The 21,096-nt window shown below is 38.9% G+C and overlaps 1 protein-coding gene across 1 annotated transcript in view; it reads left to right on the top strand.

The window, feature by feature from the left end:
* Positions 1-1,411: 1,411 nt before the first annotated feature.
* MROH9 (maestro heat like repeat family member 9) overlaps positions 1,412-21,096 on the top strand; it is a gene marked incomplete at its 5' end in the record, with an annotated part of 53,900 nt that continues 34,215 nt past the window's right edge. Inside the window, 5 exons of the mRNA XM_077780638.1 lie at positions 1,412-1,547; positions 8,814-8,938; positions 13,713-13,862; positions 17,133-17,287; positions 20,616-20,781. Of these exons, the coding sequence (XP_077636764.1) occupies positions 1,412-1,547; positions 8,814-8,938; positions 13,713-13,862; positions 17,133-17,287; positions 20,616-20,781 (732 nt within the window). The remainder of the gene's footprint in view (positions 1,548-8,813; positions 8,939-13,712; positions 13,863-17,132; positions 17,288-20,615; positions 20,782-21,096) is intronic.

Genomic DNA, 21,096 nt, shown 5'->3' with positions numbered 1-21,096 from the left:
AGAGCCTAGATGTCCATCAACAGACGAATGGATCAAGAAAATGTGGTTTATCTATACCATGGAATACTACATGGCAACGGGAAACAATGAAATCTGGCCATGTGTAGCAACATGGATGGACCTTGAGGGTGTTATGCTGAGTGAAATAAGTCAGGCAGAGAAGGACAAATATCATATGTTTTCACATAAAGGAGGATTAGGAGGAACTTAACTGAGAAACAAGGGGGAGAAGAAGGGGGGAAATGGTGGGGGAAAGGGAGAGAGGCAAACCATGAGAGACTCTTGAATTCTGAGAACAAACTGAGGACTGATGGGTTTGGGGGGAAGGAGGGAGATGGGCATGGAGGAGGGCACTTGTGGGGAGGAGCACTGGGTGTTATATGGAAACCAACTTGACAATAAACTATTTGTAAGAAAAAAAAAAGGAAAGAACGTGAGTCATGCCAGAAATAAAATGTGTAAATATTTTAAAAAGACTGAGAAAGAGGTGTGGATCAAGCAACATGAGAGGCAGGCATAAGCAGACATATGAGACAAGTAGAAAGGAGAAACAGCCCCTGGGATCCTCCAGAGGATTGACTTGGATTCTAACTTTTATCACCAACATTTGCTCTAATCCTCAAAGCATCTATTTAAGAAAAGTAATCACCTATCTTAGAAACAAGAAGACCTACTCGTTTACCAATCCTACATGTGAACAGAGCCCCTTTTGTTTTAAAAAAAAAGGTAATGTTTTTCACAAAAACAGAATGTTTCACAAAAGCTTTCACAAAAGCAGAATGTTTCTTCCACCTCTCCCTTCTTCGCAACTAGTCAATCAAGATGAAAATCTAACTATTTGAGCAGCCTGTGTGACAAAGACACTGTAAGAAGAAATACATAAATGTTGTGACAGTAGCTTTGACATCAAAAGTAAAGGCCCTGAATTTTTAAAAAATGAATATCCTTGGGAAGTACCAGAACAACTCCAGGAGGAAAAGTTATATGTCTCCATAGCTTACAGAGTCATCTGAAGTGTGTCAGACATAGACAAGAACATATAAAAGTTTTAGGATATCCACCCTCTGCCCCAATATCCTGGAATTTGCTACCTGAAAACCGCTACCTGATTTATAGAATAGAAAGTAACATTAGTTGAGTTTCTATAATTTCCAAGAATTTTGCTAAGAATTTTCTTTTTTGTCATAAATAGTCCCCACAATAACTATTACAGGGTAGCAATTTTTACCAACATTTCACAGATGAGGAAATTGAGGTTCAGTAACAGTTCTGAGCATAGATTTTGTAAATTCTGAAGCTCATCCTCAAACCCTAGTCTGATATAGATATTAGAGAATCGGATACAGACATTCAATGTTGACTGTGCATAGAAAGTACATTTTTCTCCTTTGTTTTTTTTTTTTTCCATTAGGCAAGTGTTGATGCGCCATGTTTGGGGGTCCTGGCAGCAGAACTGTCACTTCTGTGTTGCCATAATGATCTCTCAATCACACAACAAGCATCCTTGGGGTTGCATCACCTGCTCTGCATTGCAAAGCATCAGAATGGTAAGAATGATTTACCATCTCTCTAGGGAATAATTGTCCCTTATTCTACTTGTGGGTCCCAAGAAGGCTCTACATCTGTAGATTTCCAAATCCTGCTCCAACATCTATAGCTCCACTTCCTAAAATGTCTTTTATAATCTTTTTAGAATTATCAAAATATGCTAATAATGATATAGTTGGTTCTTCAAGGTCTATAAAGTACTCTACTTAGATTAGTGTTGGGTATTAATGGTTGGGACAGGAATGTTGTGAAGAGGAAGAGAGGAAATAGAAGAAGTGTTACCAATGGGACTTTTAAAGAGGAGGCATATTTTCGCCCTCTAATGGGGCATCAGATGGATCCTCAGATTCTCACTTCAGTGGTGGGAAAAAATTAGCCACCAGCAGTAAATGCTGCTGTGGCTTGCCTAACAGAGCATAAAAGCAAGTCCTGAAAGTATCATACTATTTCCAAATAACTTAAACAGAGAAAATACCCTCCCTTAATACATGACTAAATATATAAATATAAATAATTATTTTCAAGGCACTGAACATCAGATAGCAAAGGACAATGATTCCTGAGAGATGGGAACAAATGAACAAATGAGGTGGGGTCTACAGTTGTCTGAACTTACCACCTAAAGTAAGTTTTTAGACTGCAACCCAATGGTGTCACCAAGAAAAGACAGAATTAGGCTTCCAGAGAGGTCATGATAGTTAGAGCTCACAGGTCTGAGTGCCACAGAGCAGTGCACAAAAAAAGAACTCCAGAGATCTGCACAGGGTTCCCTTTATTCAGATATGTAGTGATCAGAACATTCATGTAAAAGGCACCTGGGTGGCTTAGTCAGTTGAGCACCTAATTCTTGATTTCTGTTCAGGTCATGATCTCATAATGGCTTTGCGCCCCGTGTCAGGCTCCACACTGACAACAGAGAACGTGCTTGGGATTCTTTCTCTCCCTCGTCTGTCTGCCCCTCTCCCACTCATGCTCACTCTCTCTCTCAAAATAAGTAAATAAACTTAAAAAAAAAAAGAAAAACACAAATGTGAGGAAACTGGGGCACCTGGGTGGCTCAGTCGGTTAAGTGTACGACTTCGGCTTAGGTCATGATCTCACAGTTCGTGGGTTCGAGCCCCGCATCGGGCTCTGTGCTGACTGCTAGCTCAGAGCCTGGAGCCTGCTTCAGATTCTGTATCTCCCTCTCTCTATGACACTCCCCTGCTCATGCTGTATCTCTCTCTCTCTCTCTCTCAGAAATAAATAAAACATTAAAAAAAAAAAAAAGCAAAAACAAATGTGAGGAAAACTACTTGAGGCCAGGGGTGAATGTTTAGAGAGAAAAATCCAATGAATTCACAAAGGCTGGAAATAGTGCCTATGACTCTAAGCCAACATTTAGAACTTCATAATGTACAAGTAAAGATGTATAGTACTCAAAGGGTTTTGTCTCATTAGAAGGAAAAAAACTATTTCTAGACTAAATTGTTTTAGTACCACTTAACAAAGCTTAAAAACAAGATCTAAAATGATCAGGTGATCTCCAAATACTTTAAATGTCAATCAGAATGAAACCCAAGTCTACTTCTAGGAATACCAATATTCCAGCAGTCAACAAGTTAAAATTCACAGTGTCTGACACCTAATAAAAATTATTACACATGTAAGGAATCAGATTACAGCACATAATGAGGAGAAAAAGGAATCAAAACTGACCCAGAAATAATTCAGATGATAGAATTAGTAGAAAGGGACATTGAAACAATTATTATAATACATTCCAATTATTTAAGTGCCAGAATCCAGCTCCAGCTGGTCCAGGGGTCCCTGAAGGATGGACAGTGTTGGTGAGAGAGAGAGTGAGAGAGCCCCAAGATTCTTTCTGATCACCAGGCAAACATCTCTGTCCTGTCAGTTGTGGTGTCTTTATTTATAGGTCAAACAATAACATGGCATCAGAAAATGGAATTTTTACAATGGATAATTCTATGTGATAAGATGCTTTGGAAAGTTGTACAAAAACAGGTTTTACAGAAGTATTCTTGCAGAACTACCCCAATTATAGTGAGGTTGAGTAACTAAGAAAATAACAGGGTGTTCTTAGTGAAAAACAGAATAACATACACATTTTCACAACACTAAGATTAAGTCATAGGTTAAGTTGTAAATACTCTTATCCATCCTCATCACAGCTGCCAGTGTTAAGGAAGGTGTTTGTGGAATGTAGGCCTTAGAGAAGGGACTGCTATACATCACCAGTTAGCAAAGGTATATGTAGTAACTTACGTTCTGCCCTTATCTGTTCCTTCTCTCTAAGTTAGGCTCTTTGTCTCCAGGCAAGACTTAATTGTCCAATTATATTCCTTATGGCACTGGAGAGCCAACCATACCTTTCAAGAGTTTAGCTCATTTCCAATATATAGAATAGCCTCTTTGAATGCATTTACCTTTGTGTCTAGTTTTTTTGTCTATAATTTCTTGAATAGCTAGGGCATGAGAAAAATTTTTGGTTAGTTGATTTATATGTTGAGCTGTATGAACCTCTTGGACTAACGCAACAGTAGAAACAGAATTGTATATGTAAAAGTCAATCTTTTATGAGTAAGGGTCATTAGCCTGTTTATAGCTCATGGGAAAGTATGGAGTAAAACAGGACCTGCCAGAGACTCAATGTCTGCTCCCATAATCACAGAAGAAGTTCCTACAATAAGTTCCTTCACAAGGTGCAGTCATCATACCAGGGCCAAAATAAGGGGACAAATCACTCCCGATACCAATCAACAAGGTGCCTTGGGGGCTAGTGCTCAAGCAGAAATAATTGAGTGAGGTGTGAGTTTTGGTCATCATCTGACAGCAAGAGACTGTGCAAACTTGCGTTAACCTCACAAGGAGTTTTCTCAACTAGTGACTTCAGAATGGCTCCCAACATTTAAGGAGCCCAAGAAAAAGATAAGCATGTTAACTAAGGACATAGAAAATTTCTAAAAGACCTCAACTGAACGTCTGGAGATGAAAAATACAATATCTGAGATGAAGAACACTTTGACAGAAATTAACAGTGTAATTCTCCAGAGGACCAGAAGAAATAAGACATATTTTATTCACAGGAACAAAGACAAAGATGACAGTAAATCTCTTTATCAATAAAAGCCATAAACAATGGAGCAGCCTCCCAATGTACAGAAATAAAAGGCAATCTAGAATTCTTTAGCAGCCAAAAATTCTTTTAAAAACAAAAGCAAAATAGAGACATGTTTAGATATACAAGAGCTGCTAGAATTCATTACCAGCAGATCTGCACTAAAAGAAATATTAAAAGGAAATCCTTCAAGGAAAAAAAATCCAGGTTAAAATATAGATCTACACAAAGGAATGAAGAATAATGGATTGCAACTGTGTAGGTAAATATTCTTTCCTCATTATTTTATTTTTAATATTTTAATGTTTATTTAGCTGAGAGAGAAAGAGAGAGTGTGAGCAGGGGAGAGGCAGAGAGAGAGGGAGACACAGAATCCAAAGCAGTCTCCAGACTCTGAGCTGTCAGCACAGAGCCCAACGCAGGGATCGAATTCATGAACCACAAGATCATGACCTGAGCCGAAATCGGATGATTAACCAACGGAGCCACCCAGGCACCCTCCTCAGTATTTAATCTTTTAAAATTATAGTCGACTGCTTAAGGCAAAAAATAATAATGTAAAAGCCTCAATAGTGCAGAGGCTTGAAAGAGGAAGTAGGACTACTTTTTAAAGTTGTTGCAAACAGAGTATGAAATGTCACAAGGAAACTGTGATAAGTTAAAGATGTGTGACATAAACCTTAAAGCAGCCTCCTAAATAAAATAGCAAAGAGTCACATATAATAAGCCAAATAGAGATGTAATGTTTTAAAAACTAGTTTAAAAGAAGATGAAAAAGGGGAAAAGTAGAAAACAAATAGTGAAGGCTTAAAAGCCATCTAGAGGGACACCTGGGTAGCTCAGTCGATTAAGCATTTGACTTCAGCTCAGGTCATAATCTCATGGTTTGCGGGTTCAAGTCCCTCGTCAGGCTCTGTGCTGACAGCCAGCTCAGAGCCTGGACGCTGTCTTTGGATTCTGTGACTCCCTCTCTCTCTGACCCCTGCTCACGCTGTCTCTATCTCTCTCCCAGAAATAAAGCATTAAAAAAAATTTTTTTTAATAAAATAGGGGGGNTCTCTCTCTCTCTCTCTCTCCTAGAAATAAAAAAAAAATTAAAAAATATTTTTTAAATAAAAAAATATTTTTTAATAAAATAAAAGCCATATAGAGTAAATGTAAATATTCTGAATACCTCCAATGAAAAGGCAGAGATTATCAGATTGGATAAAAAAACAAGACTCAACTATATGCTCCCCTATGAGAAATCCACTTTAAATGCAAAACCACAAATAGNAAATGGATAGAACTAGGGGGTTTTGGGTGGATCAGTTGGTTAAGCATCTGACTCTTGATTTCAGCTCAGGTCACCACCTCAGAGTCATGAGACTGAGCCCCATGACACTCTCTGTGTAGAGTGTGGAGCCTGCTTAAGATTCTCTCCCTCCTCTNACCCTCCCCTGCTCACACTGTCTCTCTCTCTCTCTCTCTCCTAGAAATAAATAAAAACATTAAAAAAATTTTAAAAAAAGGATAGAAGGAGCAGATGTATGATTATAGTCAGAGAATTCAGTACCCTTCTCTCAATCATTCATAATCACACAGAAAATACTTAAGGATATAGACTTGAAACAACTTGACCTATAATATATATAGGACACTCCACCAATAATGGAAAACTGAACATTCTCAAGGAAAAAAAAAACAGAAAACTTACCAAAACAGACCAAATTCAAACCATAAATCAAATCTTGAGGAAGTATAGTCTTTCATTCACCTAAAATATGTTCTCTGACCAAAATTGAATTAAACTAGGAATAAAAGTAGAAAGATATCTGGAAAATTCAAAATATTCAGAAACCAGATCATCCATTTTTAAATGGCCCATGAGTCAATAAAAGAAATAAAAGTAGAAATTGAAAGTATTTTGAACTAAATGAAAAAGATAATACAAAGAAAATGCCAGACTGTAGTGATCTAGCAAACACTTTAACGTAGAAACTATACCAATCCTATCCAAATTCTTCCAGAAATGTGAGAATGAGGAAACACTTGACAACCCGTTCAAGGAGGCCAGCAATATTCTGATACCAAAACCACATAAAGACATGACAAGAAAAACAAAAACATAAAACCACAGACCAATGTTCCTCAAGAATGTAGGTGCAAATATTTTTAAATAGACCTGCACACATATGGCCAGATAATTTTTTATAAAAGGTCAAAGGCAATTCAATGGGGAAAGAGTAAACTTCAACAAATGGTGTTGGAAAAATTGGTTATATATATCTATGCAAAAGAGAAGAACTTTGATCTATATCTTGTACATAACACAAAAGTTAATTCGAAATGGACCCTTAAAACTAAAACTATGAAACAAGAAGTCCTTGCACCTTGGCTAGACAAAGATGTCTTAAATACAGCACAAAAGCATGACTTATACATTTTAATGTTTTTTAATGTTTTATTTTATTTTTGAAAGAGAGACAGAGTATGAATGTGGGGGGGAGCAGAAAGAGAGAGAGAGAGAGAGGATCCAGAGCAGGCTCCAGGCTCCAAGCAGTGAGCACAGAGCCTGATGCGGGGCTCAAATTCGTGAACCACGAGATCATGACCTGAGGCAAAGTCAGGCACTTAACTGACTGAGCCACCGGGTGCCCCATGACCTATACATTTTAAAAGTGAAAATTTAAATATCTCTGCTCTTCGAAAGACACTGCTAAGAGAATAGATAAGCCACACACTGGGAGAAAATATTTGTTACATATCTGTTACATCTCTGACAAAAGGCTCATATCCAGAATTTAAAAATGAACACTCAAAACTCAGTAAGAAAACAGACAACCAAATTAAAAAACAGTAAATTTGAAGTTGAATTACTGAGTCATTTCACCGAAGAGACACATATGGCAAAGACACACATCAAAAGATGTTCAATATTTGGTCATAAAAGACATGTAACTTAAAAACTGCCATGAGGTCCCAATACATACACATTAGAATGTCTAAAATGGAAACATTGGCCATACCATATCTTATTAAAGACCTGAAGCAACTTGGACTCTCACATTGCCAGAGGGAGTGTGACCATGGTACAACAACTTTGGCAAATAATTTAGCTGTTCATCCTAAAAAGATACACATGCATCTACCAAATGACCCAGTCATTCCATAACTTAGCATTTACCTAAGAGAAATGAAATCAGAGACCTGTACCAAAACATGTACACAAATGTTCATAGCACCCTTATTTGGAAAAGCCAAAACCCTGGAAACAACCCAAATGTCCATTGACAGGCAAATGGATAAGCTGATAACGGAATGGAATTCATCCATGAAACAGGAATGAACTCTTGATACATATGACCACTTGGGTGAATCACAAAATAATTTTGCTGAGTGAAAAATGCCACGCAACAGAAGAGTACATCCTATATGAATCCAGTTATGTAAGATTAGAAAATACAAACTTGACAAAAAGCCAGTGAAAAAAAGGTAGAACTGTGGTTGCCTTTGGGTCAGGGGTGGTGAGTACAGGGGAGCAGGTATGGTGGAGGGAAAGAATATGGTTGGGTTTTTTTTCATTTATTTATTTTTTTATAGCAGTAATATTTCTGTAGGGATATACAGACATATAAAAACTTACTGAATTACACATTTTAGGTAAATTGTATGTCAATTATATCTCCATGGAGCTGTTAACAAACAAACAAAATCATTAAAAGTCACCTTCTCTGGAAATAAAAACATCAGGGCCTGAAGTTTTCACTAAGAGCTCCTGGCTTTCCTGCTGTATGACCTCCCCAGCTCTTTGCAAAATGCCTCCAAGTGTGATCCCCTATCAATATACACTGTACCTTAGCAACAGCTTTTCCAGTGGGCTGAATAATGCATTTGATGGCCTAAATATATTCAATATCTGCTGAATCTATTAACATTATCTAAGTCTTTCATTCATATTTCACAGAGGCCTCACTTAAACACTTTATAGACTCTAGGTCAGTGCTATCAAAATATTGCATGTGATTAAACTACCTGCAGAGAGTTAAATGTTCAGAACACTTTAGATCTCCAGAATTGGGTAGGAAGGGAGAATTGGAAACAGCGATGTCATAGAAGGAACTGATGATCAAACCAAAACCATAAACTCTTTTCCTTAATACAGGGGATACTGAAAAAAATAAATCAACGAAGTATGAGAAGCATGGAAATTACTGCCTCCTGTCTCCGTCCTCTGATACAGAATTCCTACCCAAGTTCTTGCAACGAGACAGAACTAAAATTGCGCAGGTGACTTACCACCTGCTTTATCTCATGGCTTTTCTTACATGTGTGTGTATTACTTTTAGAGGCAAATTCTTTTTTTCTTTTTTTAATGTTTATTTATTTTGAGAGAGAGAGACAGAGAGCAAGCAGGGGAGGGACAGAGAGAGAGAGGGAGACACAGAATCTGAAGCAGGATCCAGACTCTGAGCTGTCAGCACAGAACCAGAAGCCCTGAGATCATGACCTGAGTCTAAGTCAGATGCTTAACCGACTGAGCCACACAGGCGCCCCTAGTGGCAACTTACATCAACATTTTATATTTTTATTAAATTTTTCCATGTTTTTAAAGTTCAGTGAAGCATGGAGTAAATAACGTGTAGAGTATTTGGCTTCACGATTTTCATCTTTATGAGTAAGAATGATGCCCATTATTCCTGAATATAGCAATTTGTATTATTTTATGTAATCCTTATAGCATGCAAATGAGGTAAGTGTTTTCTAGTTTTATACTTCTTTTTGTTTAATTAATAAATATGTCACTAAAGATGGGGGAACTTCTGGTTATTTAGCAAAGTTAATAGAGTCATCATATAATGGGCTTTGCAATAGTATTATAATTTACTCAGCAAACATCAAAATAACCTGCGTTAGATTTTAAAAAACCTATTATGGGTGGTTTGGTTGGTTAGGCATCTGACTCTTGATTTGGGCTCAGGTCATGATCTCACAGTCATGAGATCAAGCCCCACGCTGGGCTCTGCACTGAGCATGGAGCCTTCTTCATATTCTCTGTCTCTGTCTCTCACTCTCTTTTTCCCCCTTAGCTCCTCTCCCCTGCTTGCACTCTCTCTTTGGTGGCTTAGTCGGTTAAGCATCCGACTTTCGCTTAGGTCATGATCTCGCGGTTCGTGGGTTGGAGCCCCGCATCGGGCTCTGTGCTGACTGCTCCCTCAGAGCCTGGAGCCTATTTCAGAGTCTGTATCTCCCTCTCTCTCTGACCCTCCCCTGCTCACGCTGTCTCTCTCTCTCTCCTAGAAATAAATAAAAATATTTAAGAATAAATAAATAAATAAATAAATAATAAAATGAAAAATAAAACCCCATTGAAACAAATTTTAAATTGAAGTGACAAACCTCAGTACCGAGTAAATAATTTTGACATAGACCCAACCCCTGGGGAAAACCATGAGACCCTGTATATTCCCTCACTTTCTTCAAAGTACATAGGCTTATACACATGCTTGAAAGGTCACCCAGCTCTGCAGCCTAAATTGGGCTGTCCAATAGATGGCCTTCTAGCCACATACAGGGAGCCAACAGTTGCTGGGGAAGCACTTCAGCCTAGCCCATCTCTTGGAGTGGGAGTCTTTGGGTTCCTCCTAAAAATACATAAACGAAGCAGTGTCTTCTCCCATGGCTGAGGTGGATAGAATTGTGTGAGGCTGAGGATACGTGGAAGGGATACATTTTACATAACATAGTCAAAACTACTGCATAGATGTCTTAAATATGCACCTTAAATTTGAATTCGAATTACTGAGTCATTTCACCAAAGAGCCACAAATGATAGTGTATTTTTCCAAAATCAAGCATTTATTCTTACCCACCCCACATCTCAAAAATCACGAGCCTGACTGACTGTGAAGTTATCCATTTACATGAAGAAACCAAGCATGTAGAGTTTACTAGAAAATTCTTCTACATCCTTCCATCTTCCACTCCAGTGCCCTGGACTCAGGATCCTGAGTGCCACAATAGGGCTAGTGAGTGGAGGACCGACAGTTTCCTCTGAGCCTTTTCCAAGCGGTTCAGGAGGCTAGCTACTACCAACTCCAGGTTGGTCTCCTCCCTCTTCTGAGTGGAATGTCCATTGGACTTGGAAATCCTGCGGGTTGGGGGAGGATGTTCTGGGTCCTTGCATTCATGGCCTGTTATTTGGTTACCCATTGTGATACCAAAGCAGGCCAGTGCTGGTCCTGTGTGCAAGACAGTAGCTAGAAAGCCCCAAGGATGAGACTTTCAGAGGGACACTGGAACCAGTGAGTCGAGAGAATCTAAGGTTGTGAAGACTACAAAGATAAAGTCCAAAAGATGCAAATAAGAGGATAAACACCAGGGTTTTTAGGCAAGAGAGTTAGAAACAAAACACTGTGAAACTGCAGAATTGAATTTTTTTTTTTTTTAAAAAAGCAGTTTACAGACTAAAGGGTTGTTCCTTTATATAGCAACCAGTTCCAAGAGAGGACACCGTCTTCTAAAGAAGCCATAAAAGTGTCACAGACTAAACAAAAAATAAATCGTTTATACCAAAGAAACTGTCGGAGGCCGCGCCGGCTCCGACAGGTCCAGGGGTCCCTGAAGGATGGACGGTGTCGGCGAAAGAGAGTGAGAGAGCCCCGAGATCCTTTCTGATCACCAGGCAGGCATCTCTTTCCTGTCGGTTTTGGCGTCTTTATTTAAAAGTTCAGCAACAACATGAGGTCAGAGAAAAGAATTTCTTACAATGGGAGGCCTTTTATGATATCAATTGCAGAATTATTCCGACCAAGGAAATAACAGAATGTTCTTAGTGAAAAACAGGATAACATACAAGTTAAATTGTATATAGATAAGCTAGGAGTTATTCTGTCTGTCTCTCAAGAGGATAAATGTTTCTGAATTGGTTTATTTGTGGAAACTAACATGGGGCCCTAAATGTGTCAGTCTTTGCACCTGGGTTTATGTTTTAGCTACTCTTATCTATCTCATCCCAGCTGCCAGTGTAAGGGAGGGTGTTTGTGGAATGCAGGCCTTGAGGAAGGGACTGCCATGCTTCACCAAGTAGCAAAGATATATGTAGTAATCGTGTTCTGCCCTTAACCCCAAAATAGGCTCTTTGTCTCGGGGCCAGGCTCAATTGTAACTCTTGTGCTTTTAACCCCCTTTATTATCTAAGCTTTGGGTGTGCAAGGCCCACAGGAAGAGCCTTTTGACAATCATCCACAGAGCTTTCATGTAAAATCTCTCTTGTAAAGGCAGGAATATGCTTTTCTTTATGAGGTATCTGTATTCAGAATATGGGTCTGATATGGAATATTGTGAGGCCTGGTCAATACCATCAGGCTTATATCCAACATGAGCCTGTAGTAGCAGAAGGAGATACCCGTTTTCATTTCTTATGGCAGGAGCTGCAAACAATGACATTTCCTTGCTGTGACTGCCATCCAGAGAGGCCAGTGCAGCTCCCGGCAATAAACTAGTAATCTCCCTCAAGGGAATTCATAGAAAGGAAAAACTCAAAATAATAGATCTATTTATGAGAAGAAGTTCTTCACAGATGTATGATTAAAAAAAACTGTGTCAAACACAGAGAAATAAATGACAAATTGTGGGATATCAAGCTGATAGTGTACTGTGCAGTCATTACAGTGAGCAGCATCAAGAATATGTAGTAACATGGTATGCTAGTAAGAAACAAAAGTAGAGTTGATTTCTGAAGAATTCAACTGATCCTGTGTGATTTGTATGTTTCTGAAGGGTTACAGGTAGATCCCATTTTATAGGTGAGCCTTGTCATTTGATATAGTCCACTGTCATAACTGTACCTTCACAGAAACTTCTAACAGTCACTCTAACTTCATGAGAAAGTGCTTCTTCTACAACTTTCAAATAGACACTACAATAAGTTATTTGAGTAAACAAAAAGTTAAAAGAGAATATTCCCCATTTCAATGATTTCTTTTCAATTTCAACATATCATTTAATTAAATCTGGCTTTCCTAATGGAGAGCAAAGTAATTGTGATAGTCACACGACTTCACCAAGCCTTGGTGACCCTCCTTAACTTTCTTCATAGCTTTCTGAGAATATCATCCCTCACACCTCTGCCCAGTAGGACGGAGACTGGTGGCCATTCATTCTCACTCAGACCTCAGGCCTTCCCTATTGACTAAAAAGAGCTATGTTCCATCCTTTTAAAGAGGATGCAAACAAGCTTTTATTGGCAAGATGGGTACTTGGGAAAATGACACGTAGGAGTGTATGTGTGTGTATAATATGTAACATATATAAATATATATTTATGCATATAAAAGGAGAAAATGTGATTCATTCATCTTTCTGAACTGAGAGATCCATAATCATGTAATTTTGTTCATATCTTACGGTCCATATACATTCCTCTGACTTCAAAAAAAAAAAGATTTTTTGAATTGTAGTTCTTATACCACAATCATGGCCATAGGAGCCTTTTTATAATCTCTTCCTCCTTCTTGGTCCCTCCCTGGGAAAGAGAAGAGTCCACACCATTGAATCACCCCACCTTCTTCCTTCACCCCCTCCCACAGCTTCTACTAATCATGCTTATTTCTGATCTCAGCAAACGCATTTCCAAAGCTGAAGAAGCTCACAATAATTTCCAAAATCTGAACAGCTGAATGTGTGTGAAATCAATATTTTACAGTTCCTCTTAATTGTAATGTCATAGTTTTCCATTTCCTGGCCTGGCCCCACAGCTGACTTACTCAGATGAAAATGTTTGAACTGCTTTAAAAATCAGAAGGAAAAAAAAAACAAAAAACAAATGTAATTCCCCTTGAATTCTAGTCATCTCAATATCAACACCGGTTGAAATATGATTTTTAACATTTTTGAATGGAGGTAGAGGGCTAGAACTGCAAAAATGCCCAAGACTCCCCAAAATCATGTAGCGCTACCTGGTCCCTGGTCCTGAAGCTTCCTCCAGGATAACTGAATTTACCTGTCTTTCTTAGGGTGTTGTAGGTCAGATCTGAGGTCATGGCTCTCCTTTTGGTTTCAGAACGTAGGAAAAACTTTGACGCCGTCCTTGCTGACTGATTTCACATGGAGTCTCCTAATGACCCTCTCTTCACCTAATTATGTAACTGCATTCAAGGCATCAACCATACTGAAATTGACTCTGGAGTATTATGCGCATAAGGTCACCATGGTAAGATACTTGACAATGAGTAGGGGACACGGATTTTATTCTCTAACTTTATTCTCTTCTTGCCTTTGTTATATGCTACTTCTTTTCCTATGTATTTCTTGCTGTTATTCAGTATGTCGCTTTGATCAAATGAGGGGTTTATTTTGTAAAATATTTCAAGCGTACAGAACTTTTAGAAAATAATGTCATGAACGTTTACCTACCAATCCTACCAAATCATAATATTTTGCCACATTTGCATCACTTTTTTTTTAATGTTATTTCTGAGAGACAGAGAGACAGAGTGGGCAGGGGAGGGTCAGAGAGAAAGGGAGATACAGAATCTGAAACAGGCTCCAGGCTCTGAGCTGGCTGGAGCCCCAACACGGGGCTCAAACCAACGAACTGTGAGATCATGACCCGAGCTGAAGTCGGACGCTTAACCGACTGAGCCACCCAGAGCCCCTTGCATCACTTTTTTTTTTAAAGAAATACATTAACAACAGTAAAATAATACAAACATAATTGAAATCTTCTGTGTAACCAGTAAGGAAAGTTTTCAGGGACCTTCAACGTGCTGTAGGGCTGGCTATGTAATTTGTTGGGATAAGTGCAAATAAATGTGGGCTTCCTGTTCAAAACATAAGAAAAAAGTGGCATTAAATATGCAAACATATGTCATAAATTCTACTCCTGTAACCAATATTACACTATATGTTAACTAACTAGAATTTAATGAAAACCTAAAATATATATACAAACGTCTGAAGTTTTTTTCCCTTTCCTCCACAGTCCCTCTCTTTCTCTCAATTTGTCATAGCACTTTTATTTTCTGTTTAATGTTTTTAACTTTAAACAAAAACTAAATTTTTAAAGTAACGCAGATTTTACTAGCCATTTTTACATTGTGCCATACCAATTAGAGGTGAAAATATAGGAGTATTCAACTCAACAAAACAATGGAAGTCATAGCTCATACATAAACATGTTTTCATTCTTACCAAAAGAGTGAAAACGATACACAAAACTAACTCATTTGTTTTTATTTCATTTCTTGACGTTCACACATTATAGTAACACCTTCTACCTTCAGCTTATTGACGAGTCATCATTTTCCACTTAAGTGGGTGAGGCTTCAATAAATGCTTATCTTATATTTGCTTTGATTTCCCGCTGACTCCTACACATCTTGGGTCCACTGGAATTCTGTACACTTAGTAGATTGTGAATGCTGCATGTGAATGGGGCTGCATACATGAACCACAGCCACTATCGTCTTGGCTCACATGCATGCTCCATTGTCCCATGGGACTTCACTTAGAAAACACAAGCTCAAAGGTAAAATTATTTAAATATTCAAGAGGGTGACAGCAAAGCTTTGAACCTTCTAAGTGCAGAACCCTGTGCAAATGCATGTCACTTGCTCATGAAACCAGCCCTCATCTGATGGCAATATGAGGGTTGAGCTCTCAGTTCTTGGTGCAGACACATAGTGTGATGTGATTGAAAATAAACCAAGAGCTCATACTAAAATTCAGAGAGCAGAAAAGAGGAAGTAAAACTTCCTATAGAACTCCCAACATGGTTACATCAAGGAACATTCCAGAAGGCAAGCACAATCAAGGAGAAAGCTGAAGGGCAGCAGTCATTTCCTTTAAGCTCTCTCTCATACAATGAGAAAGACAGGTTAGATAAAGCCATACCAAGGCCCTGGAGAGGAAGAGAAGCCCAACAGAAAAGTAGATGTGTAAAACTAGCCTCTGCCACAGTAAAGTCATTAAACAGAGAGAAAGCAACTGAACAAAATTGGGGTCCAGCAACCTATCGCTCCACACAAGCTCCCACAAACAATTGAAGCGCTGAATACAGCAGATTCTTATCTTAAACAGAGTTAGGTTCTAAAATCAGTTATAATCGAAAATTGTGCATGGTTAAAATTATTCCTGAAAACCACTGAAATCACACATATAGTATGTGGGCTTATAACCTCTGAAAAACTCTAACACAGCAAGTCTTTTCTTGAGAATGAAAGCAGATAATTATTGCTGTACTTGAGGATACAGTAACATAGCTGGCTCATTTTAGGGGCACGCTGCATGGAAAGGAAAAGAGGATGAGGAGTAAAGGGGATGAGAGTGTGCATGCTCTCTCACTCTCTCTCAAAAATAAGTAAATATTTTTAAAAATGTCTTTAGAGAGAAGCAATGTTTAATGTCTCCCACTTTGTGGTCACCTTGGAGCATATATGGAAGGAGAAATGTCCTGTACTCTTAACACTTCACTTATTTTATTTTCTTTTTGAGTAGAGGGTTGTGCACAGATAACTAACTGAATTGTACATGTGGCAATAGAAATAGTATGTAAACTTACATCAACCAACATCTCAGCTTATGATCTCTGAGGAATATTTCCAAATAAAAAATGCAGTCATCCGGGAGGATGAAGTTTGATGCGGAATCTACAACCATTAACTTGAGACAAATTTCACGTCTAACTAGAAATCTCCTTGTTCAGGAATGCATAAAGGGGAAAACATAAAACTAACATAGGACCTATGAATAAAATTTGCAAGATTATGACTTTGTGTTTACCATTCTTGGTCATTCTTCCAACACACAGTTTACCCATTCCATATGTAGATTCAAAACTTCTTTAACAGTCAGAAAGTTTTTTTGAAATAAAAAACTAGTTCCATTACTATTCTGTTCCATTATTTTGACTTCCTTCTTAAAGGACTTGAATTATACATATGTTTTCTATACTAAGCCTATATGTCTTATATAATGAAGCCTACCTTCCCCAAATAACCTTTTTTTAAAAATGGGTATTTTGGGGCACCTGAGTAGTTCAGTTAGTTGAGTGTCCGACTCCAGCTCAGGTCATGATCTTGTGGTTCATGGGTTCAAGACTCATGTCAGGTGCTGTGCTGATAGCTCAGAGCTTAGAGCCTGCCTTGGATTCTGTCTCTCTCTCTCTCTCTGTCCCTCTCCACTCATGCTCTATCTCTCTGTCTATCAAAAAATAAACACTTAAAATTTTTAATAAATAAATAAAATAAAAAAGGTATTTTCCCATTATCAATAAATCAAAGACTTATTTCTCATCCAAATAAACGCTTTACATTGTGTATTAACACACGTGAATATGCTTTCTTCTAGTGCATATTTGTGTGTTAATTGCTGCAGGGGCCATTCTGGGAAGGACTGAATGCTTATATCCAAGAAACACCTTGGTTTAGAGGTTGCTATGGAACAAGAGGCTCTTGTTTGACCCATGACATTAATTTTTTAGGTGTCTAAGATTGTGGATGCCATTTATAAGAAACTGCGTGAAAATTCTTCTCATGTTATGAGGCACGCTATGCTGCGGGTCATCACCTTGTTGACACGTACTTCCCCAAAGAAGGTCATCTTCCAGCTTATGGACTACCCAGTCCCAGCAGACAAGTAAGGCCCCTTCACCTCTTCCTACAATGGTTTGTCCACAGTCTCCAGAATTAGACAGAGCTGGACATGGGCTCCTTTTTTTTTTCTTCTTCTTCTTCTTCTTTTTTTAAATGTTTTAGTTATTTCTAGGAGAGAGAGAGAGACAGCGTGAGCAGGGGAGGGTCAGAGAGAGAGGGAGTCACAGACTGAAACAGGCTCCAGGCTCTGAGCTGGCAGTCAGCACAGAGCCCGACACAGGGCTCGAACCCACAAACCGTGAGATCATGACCTAAGCGAAAGTCGGACGCTTAACTGACTAGGCCATCCAGACGCCCCTGGCTCCTTTTTTTTCTTAAAGAGAATATCTATTTTTGTATCTCATAAGATGGTCATAAAGCTTAAAGAAGATCATACATGTTCTTCATATTCTTGTACAATATCTACACATACTATAGACCACTGACAAATAATCATTGTCACTATTTTGTATCTGAGTCTTTAAATTGTGTTCTGCTGCATATCCATCCCCTGGGAACAAATCATTCTTCAGAGTGATAATGGATTTTTTCCTATAAGTAATCAAATTTATAGTGCTTTTTTCCCCTTCATTTATGAAGAACGGATATAAGGCATTTCCACTTGCCAATAAAATAATGAAACATTAAAAATTCTCAGCTATAATGGAGAGTCCCCTGTTACTTAGCTGTTTATCTGAAATTCATGATCCAGGATCAAAGAAAATATTAAGGAGAAGAGAATACCAATGTGAGCCTATGGGACACTATGAGCCTAACACACATTAGACTAGCATAGTAAATGACATCATTCCATTTCTATCATTTGTACCTTGAGAAGGAAGGTAATACTTCTCTACTATTAACAGTATAAAAGGTAGGAAGTTACTTTAAATTACTTTTTAATGTTTTATTTATTTCTGAGAGAGAGAGGCAGCATGAGCAGGGGAGGGTCGGAGAGAAAGGGAGATACAGAATCTGAAGCAGGCTCCAGGCTCTGAGCTTGCTGTCAGCACAGAGCCCGATGCGGGGCTCAAACCCAGTAACCACGAGATCATGGCCTGAGCCGAAGTCGGATGCTTAACCGACTGAGCCACCCAGGTGCCCCAAGGAAGTTACTTTCAAAAAAAAGATGCAGGCTTTGGAAACAAATCTGAATTCCTTCCCAACCACACAAATTTCTAAACTCCTTGATCAAATTTCCCTGTTTGTGAAGTGAGGAAAATTCTTTTTTACCTGTAAATCAATTATTCCCCAATAATTGAAATTCCCCCAATATTGATTCCCCAATAATTAAATGAGTTAGCGTCTGTGAAAGGACATCAAAACTCACAAAATGATAAACCAATGATACAACTGACTTTCTTTTCCCAACTGAAAGCTTATGTTTATCTAGGAGGTTTAAACTCACAGAGCTATTTTACTACTTAGAAAATTCCTGGAAATTAAAAATCTTTGTAAGACTCAGTGTTTTCTCATTCAGGAATTAAGCGCCCCATTGCATGTAAAATATTACCAACCTCCGAGCATTTTGTTGAAAGGGAATAGATCGACAGGGACACAAGTTGCCAAGTGAAGTCAGTACAAGTGCTTTGAAATGAGGTGGTACAGAAAGCAAGCATAATTAGAGTGAACTTCATTAAAATAGTCACCAGAAGGGACGCCTGGGTGGCTCAGTCAGTTAACAGTCTGACTTCGGCCCCAGTCATGATCTCACAGTTTGTGAGTTCAAGCCCTGCATTGGGTTCTGTGCTGACAGCTCAGAGCCTGGAGCCTGTTTCCAATTCTGTGTCTCTCCCCTCTCTCTCTGCCCCTTCCCAACTCGTGCTTTGTCTCTCTCTCAAAAATAAATATTTAAAAAAAATTTTTAAACAGTCACGAGCAGATCTCATGCATTAGTAGGTGAGGGATGAGGTAGAAAAGACTGGGGGTTAGAGTTGAGCTAAATCAGACCAACAGCGGGAATGTCTGATTAGCTAGAAGGTAAGAACGAGAGGTAAAGGAATGAGACGGCATGTGAGACTTGATGTCCATGTGGATCTAAGCTTGGTTGTAAAGCTGAGCCCCAAAGGCAGAAACAGTTGAGTAATGGGTTCCAAAGAGCTGATGTGTCTCTGTTCCAGGAAACCAACCCCCGCCCCCCTCCATCAGGAACCTAAATGCAGAGAAACTGAGTAATAGGATTCAGAACCCAGCATGGATTGACAGGGTATCAGAAATGTGTAGCAGTTTTTAAGATGATCAACAGTAAAAATAATCTTGAAGAGTGGCTAGGTATGCAGAAAAGAAGGGAGAGGACCTGAGGTGGAGAATCCAGGGCTCTAGTACATCTGTGTCACTAGAATGTGAATGACCTTTTACAAAAGGGCCCACTCCCTCGAGCTCAATTTTTGTAACCTAACTTTCTAATCTTTAAATTTATATAGTTATTTACTTAGTATTTCTACCTCCTTGGGTTTTTAAAGTTGATATATTTATTTATATATTAATTTGAATTTCCACACCAGTTTTTAAAATATTCTGTTTTTCCTGGACAAACAAGGTCACAAGATAAGAGGACCAGAGTATGGAATGGAGAAAGTTGATTAGTTCTTGCTACTGAGCTGGACCGATATTAAAAAAATTTTTTAATGTTTATTTATTTTTGAGACAGAGAGAAACAGAGCATGAATGGGGGAGGGGCAGAGAGAGAGACAAGAATTTGAAGCAGGCTCCAGGCTCTGAGCTGTCAGCATAGAGCTCGATGTGGGGCTCGAACCCACGACCTGTGAGATCATGACCTGAGCTGAAGTCAGACGCTTAACCGACTGAGCCACCCAGGCGCCCCTGGACTGATATTTTAATGTGGTAGGAAATCATGGCACCTGTGGCTCAGTCAGTTAAGCATCTGGCTTCGGCTCAGGTCATGATCTCACCGTTCATGAGTTTGAGCCCCGCATCTGGCTCTGTGCTGGCAGCTCAGAACTTGGAGCTTGCTTGGGATTCTGTCTCCCTCTCTCTGCCCCACTCATGCTCTGTCTCTCTCCATCTCTCAAAAAAGCATAAAAGTAAAAAAAATAAAATAAATAAAAATGTGGTAGGAAGTCAACTTGCAGACTTGCAGACTGTATTTTCCATAAGATCTCACTGAAACTCTTTCTCTGTTTTCAAGGACAAGAGACTTAATGAGATCATTTGGAAATGAGCCTATCAGTTTGGTTTAGACTTGTCTGTGATCTCTTTGCTATATAAACATGTAAAAAAAAAAAACCTTTCCATTCATGACACTGTATTAAGTAGGAAATGAACAACCTAATTCTCACTGCGATGGTTGGGTGGGGGGGCTGTGTTTGCAGCACTTTGATACTGATGTGGCACGCGGCAGGTTCCGAGTCAAGTGTGGCCCCTCATGTGCTGAAGACAATCTTACTGATACTGAAAGGAAAGCCTGGGAAAATGGATGATAGCCTACTAGAAAGAAGACGTTTCTCTCTCGATACTACTAATATGATGCCTGTAGCGGTAAATACTACTTAAGTATTAAGTGCTTCCTTCTCCTGGTGTTGTTTTCTGATCGTGAAAATCCCCATCTACCCACGGACTCGGTCATACTCCTGGACACTGTGCTGCTCTCACTCATTCATTCATCCAACACATATTTATTGAGTGCCTACTGTATGCCACACCTTGACCAGGAAGCCTACATTCTGGTAAAAGACACGGACAATGAACAAAAAACTGTGTTATGTATCAGATGATACAGAGCTGAGAAAAGACATAAAGTGATGTGAGTAAAAGAAAGTGACAAGGGAGGATTTAGGAAAGTTCGTCAGGGGA

The sequence above is a fragment of the Crocuta crocuta genome, unplaced genomic scaffold, assembly GCF_008692635.1.
Source record: "Crocuta crocuta isolate KB4526 unplaced genomic scaffold, BGI_CrCroc_1.0 scaffold661, whole genome shotgun sequence".
NCBI classification, from domain to species: Eukaryota; Metazoa; Chordata; class Mammalia; order Carnivora; family Hyaenidae; genus Crocuta; species Crocuta crocuta.
The sequence above is the reverse complement of the archived record's forward strand: the minus strand, read 5'-3'. Positions and strand labels throughout refer to the sequence as shown.